Below are 15,976 nucleotides of genomic sequence, written 5' to 3'. Positions count from 1 at the left end.
GTGGGATGTGTTTGAGTTGTTGTTGGGGGTTGGGTATTTGCCAAAAACTTGAATCAATGGACCAAAATCAGTATATTAGCATACAAGATATTAGTATACAATATATTAGTATACAAGATCTTGTTATTGCAATTATTGTACGGTACTATTTTTTTCCCTATATTCTTTACTTGCTGCCAGATGGGGAGAACAAGATAAAACAGAGGTAGGGGAAGGGTGAAGGGTGATGCAGGGGGGAAGTGAGAACACATTTTTCAGGGCAAGCAATGCAGAATGCAATTCTTTTGTGATATTATCGTCAAATTTGAAAGGGATTTGTCCAGCATTTCTGCTGTGGTTCCATTCTGTTCCTAAGCCCACCAGACACAACCGTTTTGTATCTCTCTACCTTTGTTTAATAATATTTGGAGTAATTCTGGCTTTTGGCAAACCCCCCCAAGGGTTATCTTTTAGAGGAATCCAGGGTTGTGTCTGTAGTCAAAAGGGTTCAAGAGTAGGAACCATTTTATCGGAATGTCACTTTCAAGCATGGATTAAGAAAAGGGGTGATACATAAGGGGTTAAGCTGTACTCAGCCCGCCCTCTCATGAATACAATCATTTGGGTTAAGAAAACCAGGAGCGAGTGCAGCACCAGACCCAAGTTGGCAGATGGTGAAATGAGAGCGCTAAATGAGAGAGCTGTACTTGGCTTGAGTTTCACAGCCCCTCATCAGTTCCGATCTGCGGCTCGAGTCCACAGCACAGGGGGAATCTGGCGACTACAACGCTGTTCCCATTGACAGAGCCCTCTCTTCTGGGGGGCAATAGAACTTCAGCCCAATGTTTTAGCCCCACCCCCTGTCTCTGCCTCCTGGGGTGCTTGCTGATTGGCTGACTGCCCCTGGGCATGCGGCCCAATACAATCCTTGTCTCTCGTGGGTCCATATTAGACTTTGCTAACGTTGGAGCAGGTGGTGAGGATTCCAGTTATTACCATGACACAGCGAAGGGAGAAATATAATATAATTAAACAGAAATCAGGTGGCGTGGAGATTTGGTGGAGTAAGGCGATTTGGTAGGGGGTGGCAGGGGGAGCAGTGCTGATTTGATTAACCAGTCAGTGAGAACCCCCTGAGGGGCAATAGTAGCCCCTTAATGAAGTAAATTAATTATATTTGAACACAAATACTATATTACTTTTCTTAAAAATGCCAGAACAAAAAAGTTCATCCTCGACAACAGGCCAAAAATATGGCACCTCAAAACTAGGCTCATTCAGACAGATTCAAACAGATGATTCACATGAAGAGGAGACCAGTGATTGTTCCGTCTGCTCAGAAGACCAAAGTGTTTCTTTTGTTACCCCTGGGGACTGAGGGAATACATTTACCCCCAGCAACAACCCCCACCCCTCCCACTTGGATTTGGTATCTAAGTTCTTCTGATGAACCCCCGTGATGATAACTTGCCAGCTCACATTCTGCAGTTTGGACAAATCACAGCAGAAACACGTTTGGACTTTTTGTGGTTTGTCCAGTTTCTGCTTTGCCTTGGCTTCATTCCTGTTCGTTTTGTTTCTGAGTGTGGGGGTGTGGGCGGACATGCTTCTGTGTTGGTGTGAGGCATGGCAAGGCCACAGCAGGGTCCAAATCAAAGAAATGTTGTGAAATGTGGTGAAACAGGCGAACACACGCCTAAAACGGAACGATTAAGCCCATTATAAAGGACGGGGGGAGTGCTGTTGGCCACACGGTGGGGGGCTCCCGCCTCTATTGTTCTGATACTGGAGACACATTAACACCCATTATAAGGTTCATTGAGTGCATGATAGATTGGGCATAAAAACTGTCTTGGGAGGGAGCAGGTTTGATATGTGGCTATTGTACATTGCATTGGCTATTTTATATAATATTTTGCTTGAAAATACTTTTTGTTTTGCCAACTTGATTAAGAAGTAAATAATTACGTCCACTCTGATTACCCATGATGAACGCTGTATCACAACTGTGCTATGGATAAGTATAAAACATATGCTATTTATTTGTTTTCTTGGAACCATGGAGCATTTATGTTGTCATGACTGTGGTTATGATTAGACAGGCTTTTAGTATTTGAATAACATGTAACCATTAATCCCTGCCATCTGTCGAACACAGTAGGAGGTTAAAATTCCTCGTAAACAATGAAAACCTTGTTAAATTGGTGTGTCAAATGAAACATAGTATATTGAAGACTAGGCAGGCAGAATGCTCCCATGGCACCTCAATGTCTAAAAAAAACATTTTTTTTAAAATATTAATTTTGTTCCAGAATGTTCCAGAATAGAAAAGACAATGGGCGGGGAAAGTGTTCACCACCATTTATTAAGAGTTCCCTTGATAATGAGCAAAGCTTGGGGGTTCGGGGTTGAATCACAGCTCCTCCTCGGGGTTGAGAAGGAAAGGGTGTTGGAGCAGGGCTCGTGGGGTGGCAGGGAAACCGGAGGCGATGAATTTCTTTCCATCGCCGTAATATGAGTTATCCCAGGTGTACGTCTGGATGACCAGCGTCTGTCCTCCCAAACTCAGGAAACACCTGAAAGCAGAGAGACAACAAGAGATTAGAACTACTGCGCTCTGTCTGTGGGTGGTACAGACTTTAGAACTTTAGGGCACTGTCTGTAGGTGGTACAGACTTTAGAACTTTAGGGCTCTGTCTGTAGGTGGTACAGACAGACTTTCAAACTACAGGGCTCTGTCTGTGGGTGGTACAGACTTTAGAACTATAGGGTTCTGTCTGTAGGTGGTACGGACAGACTTTGGAATTATGGGGCTCTGTCTGTGGGTGGTACAGACAGACTTTAGAACTACAGGTTTCTGTCTGTGGGTGGTACATACTTTAGAACTACAGGGCATTGTCTGTAGATGGTACAGACTTTCAAACTACAGGGTTCTGTAGGTGGTACGGACTGACTTTGGAATTATGGGGCTCTGTCTGTGGGTGGTACAGACAGACTTTAGAACTATAGGGCTCTGTCTGTGGGTGGTACAGAAAGACTTTCAAACTACATGGCCCTGTCTGTAGGTGCTAAAGGATCCCAAACTTTAAGAAAGGAATTTCATTTTTAGTCTGTTATATAGTTATAGATGTAGAAAATAGCTTTCTCAAATCAATAACTTCTTTTTTTAAGCAATTTTCATCCCCATATTTCTAATGCCCAAATGCACATGCATATTCCCTGAAACAGAAATCAGCCAATACAATGCTGCAGTTGCACCAACTAATCTGCTGGCTATTGAGTAACAATAGTGGGGGGGATACAATTTCCCATGTAGCTGCAACTTCTCCTGGCACAGTGCCCCCTTCCCTGTGCTATGGTATTACATGACATTACATTATTGGCATTTGGCAGACGCTCTTATCCAGAGTGACGTACAGTTGATTAGACTAAGCATGAGACAATCCTCCCCTGGAGCAATGCAGGGTTAAGGGCCTTGCTCAAGGGCCCAACGGCTGTGCGGATCTTATTGTGGCTACACCGGGATTAGAGCCACCAACCTTGTGTGTCCCAGTCATTTACCTTAACCACCACGCTACAGGCCGCCCCAGCCAGTATTGCATTGCTTTGGTCCAAAGAAAAGAGGGCCCTTTTCGCTCACGATCTCATCTTATCTCAGCAAGTTGGTTTTCTCAGGAGCAGACCTGGGTCAAATACTGGAATCAATTACTTTTCTACTGAGCTTGTCTGTTGTATTGGAACCTATGAAATCCTACTGGAACATCTCCAAAAGTGCAAACCCCCACCCAATGGTCCTCTTGATTGATTCAATTGCACAGTCAATCAGTCGGGCCCAGTAAAGTATTTTAATCCCAGACGATTCCATATTTGTCCCAGGTCTGCTCAGGAGGTCTTCCATCCGAGTGCAACCACAGCCAGACCGGCTTAGCCGCAGCTGTTTGCCCTGAGCAGGGCACTGTGTGGATGTCCTGCTGCAGTCAGCAGAGGCTTTGGGCCTGGGGGGCCACTCACTGTCTCCCAGGGCGGGCGATGTAGCAGAGGCTGTACAGGGCGAAGTCAAACTCTGGGCTGCTGCCGATGATTGCCGAGCCCACTTGTTTGAAGTACCCGTCCCAGTTAAACTGCATACCCAGCATATCGGGGAACGAGGTCCACTGAGAGGGAAAGAGGGGGGGGGGGAGGGGGAGAGAGAGATTTTCATTAACTAGTTCTACTAACTAATTAATTTCTGAGCCTACTATGTATCTGTGTCTTAGGATTCGACTGGGTCACCAGTGAAATGTTTGAGGCTTAAAAATTAGACACTGAAAAATCACAAGATCTCTGTTCTTTATATTGATGCATTTGACTTCTTATCGGGACACTCTGACTGAGAAAATACTAAATACTTTCCCTGCAATGTGTATGTATCCATAACCAGGAAGAGGGGAGATGGAGGAGGGGAGTGTGAGGACAGAATCAGTCTAAAATATCGGTCTGAACTTACAGGCCCGTCAAAACTGTGGCTGTAGTAGTTCATCAGTCCATTCTTCTCCAAACGGTAAAACTGAATCCAGCTGTGAAAGCCAGACACTTTTCCTTTCTTTACCTCTCCTGAAGAGAGAGAGAGAGAGAGAGAGAGAGAGAGAGGGAGAGAGAGAGAAGGTCTTGTTGCTTAGCTTTGGCAGTTTTACACACACACACACTCAGTTACAGGCAGAAACAGATAGAAAGGACTCACCTGCAAAGATGTGCTCAAACCCACTGGAGTCCTTTGCGTTGTTGCTGCGGGAGTACAAGCCGAACCACATCATCTTCAGGTCATATATGAACTCTGCCTCTGAGCTGTAGAGGCCTGCGGACACAGTCAACACAGCGACGTGACTGACAGTATGTCACACTCACCCACCCATTGCATTCTGCTGCTACAAATAGTGTACCGTAACAAGAACATAAAACTATATGGTAACAATGTATATGCACACTTACATTATTGGCATTTGGCAGACACTCTTATCCAGAGTGAATTACAGTTGATTAGACTAAGCAGGAGACAATCCAATGGCTGTGCTGATCTTATTGTGGCTACACCGGGATTAGAACCACCAACCTTGTGTGTCCAAGTCATTTACCTTAACCACTACACTACAGGCTGCCCCACTTTTAGCTTAATACCACCTATGGCATAAACAGACACACACTATAGCAGAGGTGAATTAAGTAGGGCCTTGCAACCCCTGGTCGTCACTCTGTTTGCACATGAAAGGTCTTCCTCCCACTCGTGTCTGTGCGAGCCTGCCTTCAGACTGCGCTGTGATAAGAAGCAGCAGCTCACGTCATATGCTTCAGAGGAGAGAACGTGCCTGTTGGTGCTCTTCCAAATTTATAGCAGAGGTTTTAGCAATGAGCACTGATGAATCCCACTGGCAATCCCAAGTTAGGTGAGGGGGGCCATTGAAATAAATTCTGGGTGGCTCAAGCTTCAAGACATTCATTCTCAGCAAAAATGTGAGCCCTGAAACTTGGTGTTTGAGTCTTGGTCGCGTTATTGCTGGCTATGGCCTGAGGACTACAGTTGGCTAAGCTTTCCCACGGAATGACAGGGGGGGCATTTCTGTCGGTCTCATCGCTCGATAGCGCCCAGTCAGTGCTTCTGCGGAGGAACATAGCAAGTGTAGTCATCAGGTGAATTGGAGGAGTCACGTCCTCCTGACATCGGCAGGAGCGGCTGCTAGCGGAACATCAATAAGTTCGGCTGAGTTTGGGGGTTTGGAAAAACCGGCAAAATCGGGGAAAAAATCCGATTTCTTTTAAAAAGAATTGAGGGACCGAAAGAGGAGTGGGAGGGACGCACCTTTGCTGTGGAAGAAGGTGTAGAGCTCCCGGCCGATTTCTGTGTTGGAAATGACCTCCTGGAGGAAGGTGTCCTGCTCCTTCAGCTGGGCAGAGCTGAACTTCTCTGACTGGCCCGTGTACCTCTGGTAGTTATCCAGCAGAGCCAGGAATGCCGCGAAGGTGGGTTTGGAGAAGAGCGAAGACTCATCCAGGAAGCTGAACAAGCTGGTGGACGGAGAAGCCCCATGTTAGCCTGAGTTATATCTGAACCCTAAGGTCTGCTGGGGTCCCCAACCCTGGTCCTGGAGCGCCACAGGCTTGCCACATAATGGTAGTTTTACTCTTACGGGTTGCGGGAGAGGTGTAATGGAAGTTGTACTATTACGGGTTCCAGGAGAGGTGTAATGGTAGTTGTAGTCCTACAGGTAGGGGGAGAGGTATAATGGTAGTTCTACTCTTACGGGTTGCAGGAGAGGTGTAATGGTAGTTGTAGTCCTACAGGTAGGGGGAGAAGTGTAATGGTAGTTGTAGTCCTACAGGTAGGGGGAGAGGTGTAATGGTAGTTGTACTCTTACGGGTTGCAGGAGAGGTGTAATGGTAGTTGTAGTCTTACGGGTTGCTAGTAAGGTGTAATGGTAGTTGTAGTTCTACAGGTAGGGGGGAGAGGTGTAATTGTAGTTCTACTCTTACGGGTTGCGGGCAAGGTGTAATGGTAGTTGTAGTCTTACGGGTTGCGGGAGAGGTGTAATGGTAGCTATAGTCTTACGGCTTGTGGGAGAGGTGTAATGGTAGCTGTAGTTTTACGGGTTGCAGGAGAGGTGTAATGGTAGCTGTAGTCTTACGGCTTGAGGGAGAGGTCCTTCTTTGAGCTGGTCTGAGAGTCGGACACTCGGGCCTGTTTGTCGATGACGAGCTCGGAGGGGGAGGCCTTGTTGGAGTCTAGGGAGTAGAGCAGCTCAGACAGGGCCTTCAGCTCTGAGTCTGTGATGGGCTCTCCTCCTCCGGATCCTCCTGAAAACAAACAAATGAGAGGGTGGAGGTGGAGAGCCAGACTGACACAGGCTGCAACACTGCATTTACACTTACTAAGATATATATGCACTAAATCAGTAGGGTCAGTAATACTTATTAATTGAATAAAAGCATGTCAAAATAAAGTATAAAAAAATCATGAATTAAGTTTTAGAGTGAAGTATTCATACATACTGTATATGACTAATTGTTCTGTATGTGGTACATGTGGAGTTTCAGAGAGAAAATGCTTTCCTGGACATCACTTGATTGAAAATGATTGAAAGACACAATGAACCCGTCAATGCTCATAAAGTCAGGAACAAGGATGAGAAACTGCAACCGGACTACTAATTTAAAAGCCTTTTTTCTGGAAACACATTGTAATCAGCTGCGTTACTTCATGCCAAGTAATACTGAAAACCATCAGTTCCTTCTCCTGGGTGATATTTCACGAAGCAGGACTATGGTGTTATCTGGGTGACTGCACCGAGTAAAACCTGGAACGGCCCTTTTTAACTCAGGCAATGTTCCATATTTTGGGAGCATTCCGGTGAGATACAGGCCCAGGACTTGTATTGAGGAGGCCAGGCTCAGAGTGGTGCGGCAAGGCCTGTTTATTTACTGTACTCTGGTGACCTCTGCTGGATTTCTTGAAGAACTGACATCCAAAATGAATATAAGGCAATATCAATGGACTGGAGTCTAAATACACGTACTTACATAAACACACACACACACACGCACACATACAAATACAAATACAAATAGTAAATGGTTGGCATTTATATAGCGCCTTTATCCAAAGCGATGTACAATTGATGCTTCTCATTCACCCATTCATGCACACACTCACACACCAACGGCGATTGGCTGCCATGCAAGGCACCGACCAGCTCGTCAGGAGCATTTGGGGGTTAGGTGTCTTGCTTAGGGACACTTCGACACAACCCGGGTGGGAGATCGAACCGGCAACCCTCCAACTGTCAGACAACTGCTCTTACCGCCTGAGCCATGTGGCCACACACACACACACATACACACACACACATACACATACACACACGCACACACACAACATTATTGGCATTTGGCAGACGCTCTTATCCAGAGCGACGTGCAGTTGATTAGACTAAGCAGGAGACAATCCTCCCTGGAGCAACGCAGGGTTAAGGGTCTTGCTCCAGGGCCCAACGGCTGTGCGGATCTTATTGTGGATACACTGGGATTAGAACCACCGACTTTGCGTGCCCCAGTCATTTACCTTAACCACTACGCTACAGGTCGCCCCAAACACATATAAGCAAACACACAAATACACACACAAAGGCACACATACAAACACACATACACGCACACACACAAATACACACAAACACACAAATTTATGCACACACACACACAAATACAAACACAAACACACACATACGCACATACAGACACATACACACATATACGTACACACACAAATACACACACAAACACACAAATATATGCACACACACATACGCACACGCACACAGACACATACACACACACACACACGCACACAGACACACACACATACGCACACACACATACAGACACACACACATACGCACACACACATACATGTTTTATAGGTCGGGCCACCAGGGTATCGCGTGTCACTCCTTGCTGTCTCGCATGGTATTCAGTTCTCTCCCAGCTAGAGGGCGCTATAGTCCCTTCTCAAACAATTATCCCATTGCACCACCTCACTAATCCATAAAGTAATTAAGCACAGATGATGACTGACTGTCTACAAGCGACACTCACGTGTTACATTCAGTTGGATTACGGACGACCATAGACACACTGCAGTATTTTTAAGTGCTGTACAGGGGCATGGTAGGTTTGGTTAGGAGCAGGGGGAAATGCCCAGTTTAAAAACGAGAGCAGTCTCACCTCCGCACTGCTGGCTGTAGTCGCTGCAGCAGTTGTTGTACTGGCTGCATTTGGTGTTACAGTGGCACTGGTTCTGTGAGTTATACTGTTCCCCACACCGGCCTTTACAGGAAGTGGAACCTGTTAACCGTATTCAATTAGCGCCAAAACAGACCCATTAATGGCATGTATATTCATATTTTGTACACTTATCTTTTAGTCATTTAGCAGACGCTTTTAATCCAAAGTGACTTATGAGCACATACTCTACGTTTCTCAACAAGTGAAATGCATCAAATCCATAAAGAGGAAAACATGCATGTAGACCTGCTTTAACATGTTGTACGGAGCACACACATACACACACACACACATAAACACACATATATTCGCTCACACACACAAACACACACACACACACACACACACATACACACACAAACACACACACACACATAAACACACATATATTCGCACACACACACAAACACACACACACACACACACACATACACATACACACACACACATACACACTCATACACACAGACACATACATGCGCACACATACGCACACACACTCTCTCTGGAGTGTGACAAAATGGAGTCTGGAGTATGTTGTTCAGTACTATATATATGTTAGTAATGTTTTATAGGTCGGGCCTCCAGGGTCTCGTGTCACTCCTTGTTGTCTCGCATGGTATTCAGTCCTCTCCCCACTAGAGGGCGCTATAGCCCCTTCTCAAACAATTATCCCATTGCACCACCTCACTAATCCATAAAGTAATTAAGCACAGATGATGACTGACTGTCTACAAGCGACACTCACGTGTTACATTCAGTTGGATTACGGACGACCGTAGACACACTGCAGTATTTTTAAGTGCTGTACAGGGGCATGGTAGGTTTTGTTAGGAGCAGGGGGAAATGCCCAGTTTAGAAACGAGAGCAGTCTCACCTCCGCACTGCTGGCTGTAGTCGCTGCAGCAGTTGTTGTACTGGCTGCATTTGGTGTTACAGTGGCACTGGTTCTGTGAGTTATACTTTTCCCCACACCGGCCCTTACAGGAAGTGGAACCTGTTAACCGTATTCAATTAGCGCCAAAACAGACCCATTAATGGCATGTATATTCATATTTTGTACACTTATATTTTAGTCATTTAGCAGACGCTTTTAATCCAAAGTGACTTATGAGCACATACTCTACGTTTCTCAACAAGTGAAATGCATCAAATCCATAAAGAGGAAAACATGCATGTAGACCTGCTTTAACATGTTGTACGGAGCACACACATACACACACACACACATAAACACACATATATTCGCACACACACACAAACACACACACACACAAACACACACACACACATAAACACACATATATTCGCACACACACACAAACACACACACACACACACACAGACACATACACATACACACACACACATACACACTCATACACACAGACACATACATGCTCACACATACGCACACACACTCTCTCTGGAGTGTGACAAAATGGAGTCTGGAGTATGTTGTTCAGTACTATATATATGTTAGTAATGTTTTATAGGTCGGGCCACCAGGGTATCGCATGTCACTCCTTGCTGTCTCGCATGGTATTCAGTCCTCTCCCCACTAGAGGGCGCTATAGCCCCTTCTCAAACAATTATCCCATTGCACCACCTCACTAATCCATAAAGTAATTAAGCACAGATGATGACTGACTGTCTACAAGCGTTACATTCAGTTGGATTACGGACGACCATAGACACACTGCAGTATTTTTAAGTGCTGTACAGGGGCATGGTAGGTTTTGTTAGGAGCAGGGGGAAATGCCCAGTTTAGAAACGAGAGCAGTCTCACCTCCGCACTGCTGGCTGTAGTCGCTGCAGCAGTTGTTGTACTGGCTGCATTTGGTGTTACAGTGGCACTGGTTCTGTGAGTTATACTTTTCCCCACACCGGCCCTTACAGGAAGTGGAACCTGTTAACGGAACACATATTCGATTACCGCCAAAACAGACCCAGATTTACATTCATAGTTCTATCATTTAGCAGACGCTTTTAATCCAAAGTGACTTATGACTGTACGTTTAGGTGAAAAGCATCAAATCCATAAAGAGCAAAGCATGCATGTAGACCTGCTTTAACATGTTATACGGAGCACTGGTTTATGACACAGTTAAAATTATATTTAAAGAGCCATTACACTATAACTATTTTGACAGGCATACAATACATTGGCAATGGGTATTGCTAAATATGTAACGCCAATAAATCAGTTAAATTTAAATTGATATTAAAAGAAAGAGGGAGGGATAAGAGAAATACGCAGCAGGTGACAAACAACATTCCTGAGTGAGAAAGAAAGATAGAGAGCGAGAAAGGGTAAGACAGAGAGAGGAAGTGAGAGAGAGAAGGAAAGAGAGAGGAAGTGAGAGATGCAGCAGAGATGACATCACAACATCATCACATTCAACACGAGTTAAGAGACAGTTGTAGTAGACAGTCGTGGGGAGCTTATGGCCTGAGAAAATGAAGGTATGGCAGGGCCACAGGTTACAGCGCAGTGTAGTCTGGTAATAACAGGTTCCCCTCGCTACTCTGCAGGCTAGAGCCAGTGTTTCAGGTCTTATTGCCACAGAGGACGATGAGGAAAGCTGTGATGTGTGTGTCTGTGTGTGTGTGTATGTGTGTGTATGTGTGTGTGTGGATGTGTGTGTCTGTGTGTGTGTGTGTGTGTGTGTGTGTGTGTGTGCGTGTGTGTGTGTGTGGGTGTGGATGTGTGTGTATGTGTGTGTGTGTGTGGATGTGTGTATGTGTGTGTGTGTGTGTGTGTGGATGTGTGTGTGTCTGTGTCTGTGTGTGTGTATGTGTGTGTGTGTGCGTGTGTCTGTGTGTGTGTGTGTGTGTGTGTGTGTGTGTTTGTGTGAGTATTTGTGAGTGTGTGTGTGTGCATGTGGATGTGTGTGTGTGTTTGTGTGAGTTTGTGTGTGTGTGTGTGTGTGTGTGTGTGTGTGTGTGGATGTGTGTGTGTTTGTGTGAGTTTGTGTGTGTGTGTGTGTGGATGTGTGTGTGTGTGTGTGTGAGTGTGTATGTGTGTGTGTGTGTGTGTGGATGTGTGTATGAGTGTGTATGTGTGTGTGTGTGTGTGTGTGTGTGTGTGTGTGTTTTGGTGTTATAGACAGCCCATACAGCTGCATTCTGTTCGAGTGGGAGAGCTCTGCGGAAGATTTGGGATGAGAAAGAAAGATGCTGTAAACGTGTTTCCGTGGCAGCAACATGTCAATTAGTTGTAGTTCAAATCTGGCACAGAGCTCTTTGTTTAAATGTAGAAAGAAAGCAAGATATAATGTATAACTAGAACTTTATACTTATGGTTTCCAATAAACCAAACACTTTCTTTGTTTATAGGAGAGCGGACAGTTTTCTTTTAAATCTTCTTTTCACATGGTTATCTTTATTCAGACACCTGTGAGCACCACAACGAGCACCTGCGCATATTTACAGTGCTCTCATTTCCCAAATTCACTATGATTCCAAAGCGAGAAAGTTATTAATAACTATGAGAAGTCGAAGCTCAAAACAGAAACTGGATAAAATAAAGAAGATAGCGAGGCCTGTGGCCACACGTGGTTGGTGCGGTGCAGTGGTCGCAGCTGACTCAGGCCATACGCAAAACTCGCTGTGTCTGTAACGCTTTTGTCCCCCTGCTGTGGGTCCTTTGCAGGAAGGTTCCTTCTCTATCTGCTACCCTCTGTGCTTTCTACTGTCTAAATAAAGCAAACAAAAAAGAAAAAAAGGGTTTTGAAACAGATGGTGGCTGGTTGACCAGTTCAGACCAGCTCCCAGCTCGACATGGTTTGACCAGCTCAAGCTGTATGTTTTGAGACAGCTGGTAGCTGGTAATTTCAAGCAGGTCATAGCTGGATTTTCCACCAGGGAAGACTCCCCACTGTTTACTTGAACCTTTGTAAGTGTACAGTTGAAGTTACACTTTGTTTCTTTCTACATTCAAGCTGGGAGCCGCTTGCCAGAAATTATCCAGAAATGGTCGACCTGTTGCTGCCAAAGAAATGGGTTTGGACAGAAAGAAGCGCTGAGGAAGAAAGTTAAACTAAAAACAGATGTGGAGCAGGAGGACGGGGGACAGGGTCAGGAGGACGGGGGACAGGGTCAGGAGGACGGGGGACAGGGTCAGGAGGATGGGGGACAGGGTCAGGAGGATGGGGTACAGGGTCAGGAGGATGGGGGACAGGGTTAGGAGGATGGGGGACAGGGTCAGGAGGACAGAACCAAACCTTTGCAGAGGTTGTAGTAGTCAGAGCAACAGTCTCTATTGCGCTCGCAGGGGGGGTTACACTGGCAACTGTACGCAGAATTTGCCCAGTTACCACAGCGACCCTGACAGGAATCCAACGTGTCTACATAGTGGGGTAAATGTTTGCCTGGTTATACCTCACTGAGAACTACACACAGCACAGAGAGGAGTGGGGTAAATGTTTGCCTGGTTATATCTCACTGAGAACTTACACACTGCAAACAGCACAATTAACTTCTCACAGTCAACAACACACTCTCCACTGTAGCACAGGTGTTGCACAGAGACAAGAGATATGAGACATGGAGTAAAACTCAGAGTTGTAACTCCTCATGAAATTATCTATTGTTTATCATTTAAAAAAATTAAATGCATAAACATATGTCTTAGATATATGAGAGACAAATTCATCACAACGTGAGCCTGGGTCTGAGGATGTCACTCACCCAGAAGGTTTAGAGCTAATCTCAACAAGGAAGTGAAGCTGGGATACTTACTGCCCAATCCCTGAGAAAACAGGGTGACACCGAGGGAGAGGAGCAGGATAATCTTCATCTTGGACCAGCCGTACCAAACAGGAGCGCCCCACAACAGTGCTTTCAGGTTTTATACCTGGCCGAGCCAGCCAATCACACGCCACACAAGACAAATAACCCCTCCTACTTCATCAACGCTCCAATCACCTGGCTGTACCATGATGCAAAATGTACAGCATAGCAAGTTACATTCTGTGCTGTGGCTCAAGCACTTAACATATCTGGATGCAGTAAATACACGTCACTGAAGCAACAAGAGGAATAACGAAACATGCAAATAAATTATTGTAACAGGAAAAACATAATGTCTAACAACTCCCTTGAAAGGCAACATTTATTTGTGTGTGTTAGTATAAAATATTTTCCAAATATTCATTTTCCAAAAGATTTAATTTTACAGAGACATTTGTGGATTTAATTTTTAGAAGTAATATATTACTGTAAGCAATTGACTACTTTTTTCATAAAAACTTGATCAAGGCTGTCTGAGATCAGAAGCAAGGAGCCAACCAAAGTTTGCAGAAGAAATGTAAAATGTATAGTATGTTTATTTCTGAATCTGTACAGAATGTTTTACGGGTGCGTAAGACTTTTGCACAGTACTCTATAAAACCAAGGAGCCTAACAATCACCTCTGAAGTGACATTATTTTAAAACATAGTCTTTGTAAAGTGACAGGCAATGATTCACAGGGGCAGTGTCACAACAACACAACAAATGGTGCCGCAACAGTGTGTACATTACGTAATGTGTGGTTTGAACTTCCTGTTTGCAAAATCTCAAGCTGGGTGAGGAGGATCTGTAACATCTGATCCATGTTTTTTTTGTTTTTTGTTCAAATGCCATTGATTAGAGCTAGATGTAAATTATCAAAGCAACAGGGTGCAGTATTTTCCCAGTTTAGACACAAGTTATGATACCTACTGCAAACTGAAAATGACCAGTAAACATACAAGACTGACTATTTTCCACAATTAGATGTGTATGCAGAAAATGCCCCCAGGTCCTTGGTACCCTTTGGATCACTGTCTAAACAGGAGTACACACTCAAAGATAGCAAGAGTGGGAAAATTGCCACCTGCTCAGGAAAAAGGTTCTTAAAATACTACAAATGGCAGCAGATTACCGAGACATGCAGACAGCTACAAGGGCATTCATCACCGGGACAGCTGCCAGACAAAGCCAAAAAGGACAATAAAACAAAATTAATAAATAAATAAATCTTGTATCATATTAAAGAATGTGGGATCTCAATGTTCAAAACCAGCATTTAACCCAGCTGGTAAAGTAATCCAATAATGATGGCATTATTGTTCCAAATTAGACAGCTGGTATTGGGCGTCTTTGGGAATGTCTGTCTTACTACTGAAGTCATAGTTCAGGTGTACTGTGCAATACTTTATTTGCAACTGTAAAAGCTGGAGGGGGGGGGGGGGGGGGGGGGGTTGGCTATCAGCCTTCCTTAGCGTGCATCCAGGAAATGAATGCATCCATGGTCTTGCTTTGAAGCAGGTGCACTGGCCATTAATTAGGATTCCATTTCAAAATTCAACACAATCTGAACATAACCAGTCCTTGGTATAAACAATTATTGTGGAATGGTTCAGGCTGTCATTAATCCATAATGGTATTTTCGAAAATACAATTTCAGCATTAGGTATTTGATATCTGAAAAGATGCATGGAAATCAGATTAAACGATGTATTGATTGACTATTTGCAAGCTTTGGGACCCGTGGTTTCAACCTGTGGTTACCGAACCTCTTCTGGAGTACCCCCAGCCAGATACAGGCATTTGATGAGTTCTGCTTGAGGCACACCTGATGTAACTAACGAAGGGCTTGGCTTAAGGCTTTGGTTTAGGCTGAACAAAAAATATATATTTTTTTAATACATTTATTTCAGATTTTTCCCTTTGTCTCCCAATTTGGTAGCCAATTGTACCCTATCTAATCCAATTAGTGTTAGCTGGGGGATACACTGCCCACACCCCATCCCTCTGTGGCCTGAAAGGGATCTAGCGATCCGAGAACAACACACCTTCTTCAAGCCGTCTCGTCTCAAGGTTGTGACCGTGATTCCAAGGCGCTAACCCTGCCAGGTCCCTCCCTCTGGAGCAGCGAGCCAATTGTGCCGCTCCACGAGAGCTGGCCAAACTTGGCTTTTTGGCAGGACCGGGACCACAAACAATATTTTTAACATTGGATTGGACTTTGGGTTGGATTGGGTTTGTTTTGATTGTTTCTGGTTGTCTCTGGCTTTGATTTTGTCCTGGTCAGTATTGCAAATACATGTCAAATTTATTTTTAATGTAATTTGAAATCTTTTTCTCGCTGTCATCCAAACCATCTGCTGGGTTTCTCACGCTAATCTGTGGCAGCCGCTAACAGGCCAAAAGCCACCTG

At 44.7% G+C, this 15,976-nt stretch overlaps 1 protein-coding gene across 2 annotated transcripts; it reads right to left on the bottom strand.

Annotated features, from left to right (window-relative positions):
* Positions 1-2,325: 2,325 nt before the first annotated feature.
* endou (endonuclease, polyU-specific) lies at positions 2,326-13,653 on the bottom strand. Of its 2 annotated transcripts, XM_061220306.1 has the most exons (11): positions 13,534-13,653; positions 13,017-13,139; positions 10,580-10,699; positions 9,668-9,787; positions 8,731-8,850; positions 6,636-6,804; positions 5,813-6,018; positions 4,700-4,813; positions 4,466-4,572; positions 3,991-4,133; positions 2,326-2,555 (listed from the first exon to the last, which is right to left on the bottom strand). In XM_061220306.1, exons 1-11 carry the CDS (start codon positions 13,589-13,591, stop codon positions 2,393-2,395), a joined length of 1,443 nt encoding a protein of 480 aa, XP_061076290.1. In that variant the 5' UTR covers positions 13,592-13,653; the 3' UTR covers positions 2,326-2,392. The 2 variants fall into 2 exon arrangements, with proteins under 2 accessions (XP_061076290.1, XP_061076291.1); XM_061220307.1 differs by lacking the exons at positions 9,668-9,787; positions 10,580-10,699.
* Positions 13,654-15,976: the final 2,323 nt, after the last annotated feature.

The sequence above is a fragment of the Conger conger genome, chromosome 14 (assembly GCF_963514075.1).
Source record: "Conger conger chromosome 14, fConCon1.1, whole genome shotgun sequence".
In the NCBI taxonomy this organism is placed as follows: domain Eukaryota; kingdom Metazoa; phylum Chordata; class Actinopteri; order Anguilliformes; family Congridae; genus Conger; species Conger conger.
The sequence above is the reverse complement of the archived record's forward strand: the minus strand, read 5'-3'. Positions and strand labels throughout refer to the sequence as shown.

Coding starts and splice junctions, on each gene's coding strand:
- endou (XM_061220306.1), bottom strand. CDS start 13,591: ATGAAGATTATCCTGCTCCTCTCCCTCGGTGTCACCCTGTTTTCTCAG. Junction 13,140..13,533: donor GTTTTCTCAGGGATTGGGCA/GTAAGTATCCCA, acceptor CCCACTATGTAG/ACACGTTGGATTCCTGTCAG. Junction 6,805..8,730: donor CTACAGCCAGCAGTGCGGAG/GTGAGACTGCTC, acceptor GTTTGTTTTCAG/GAGGATCCGGAGGAGGAGAG.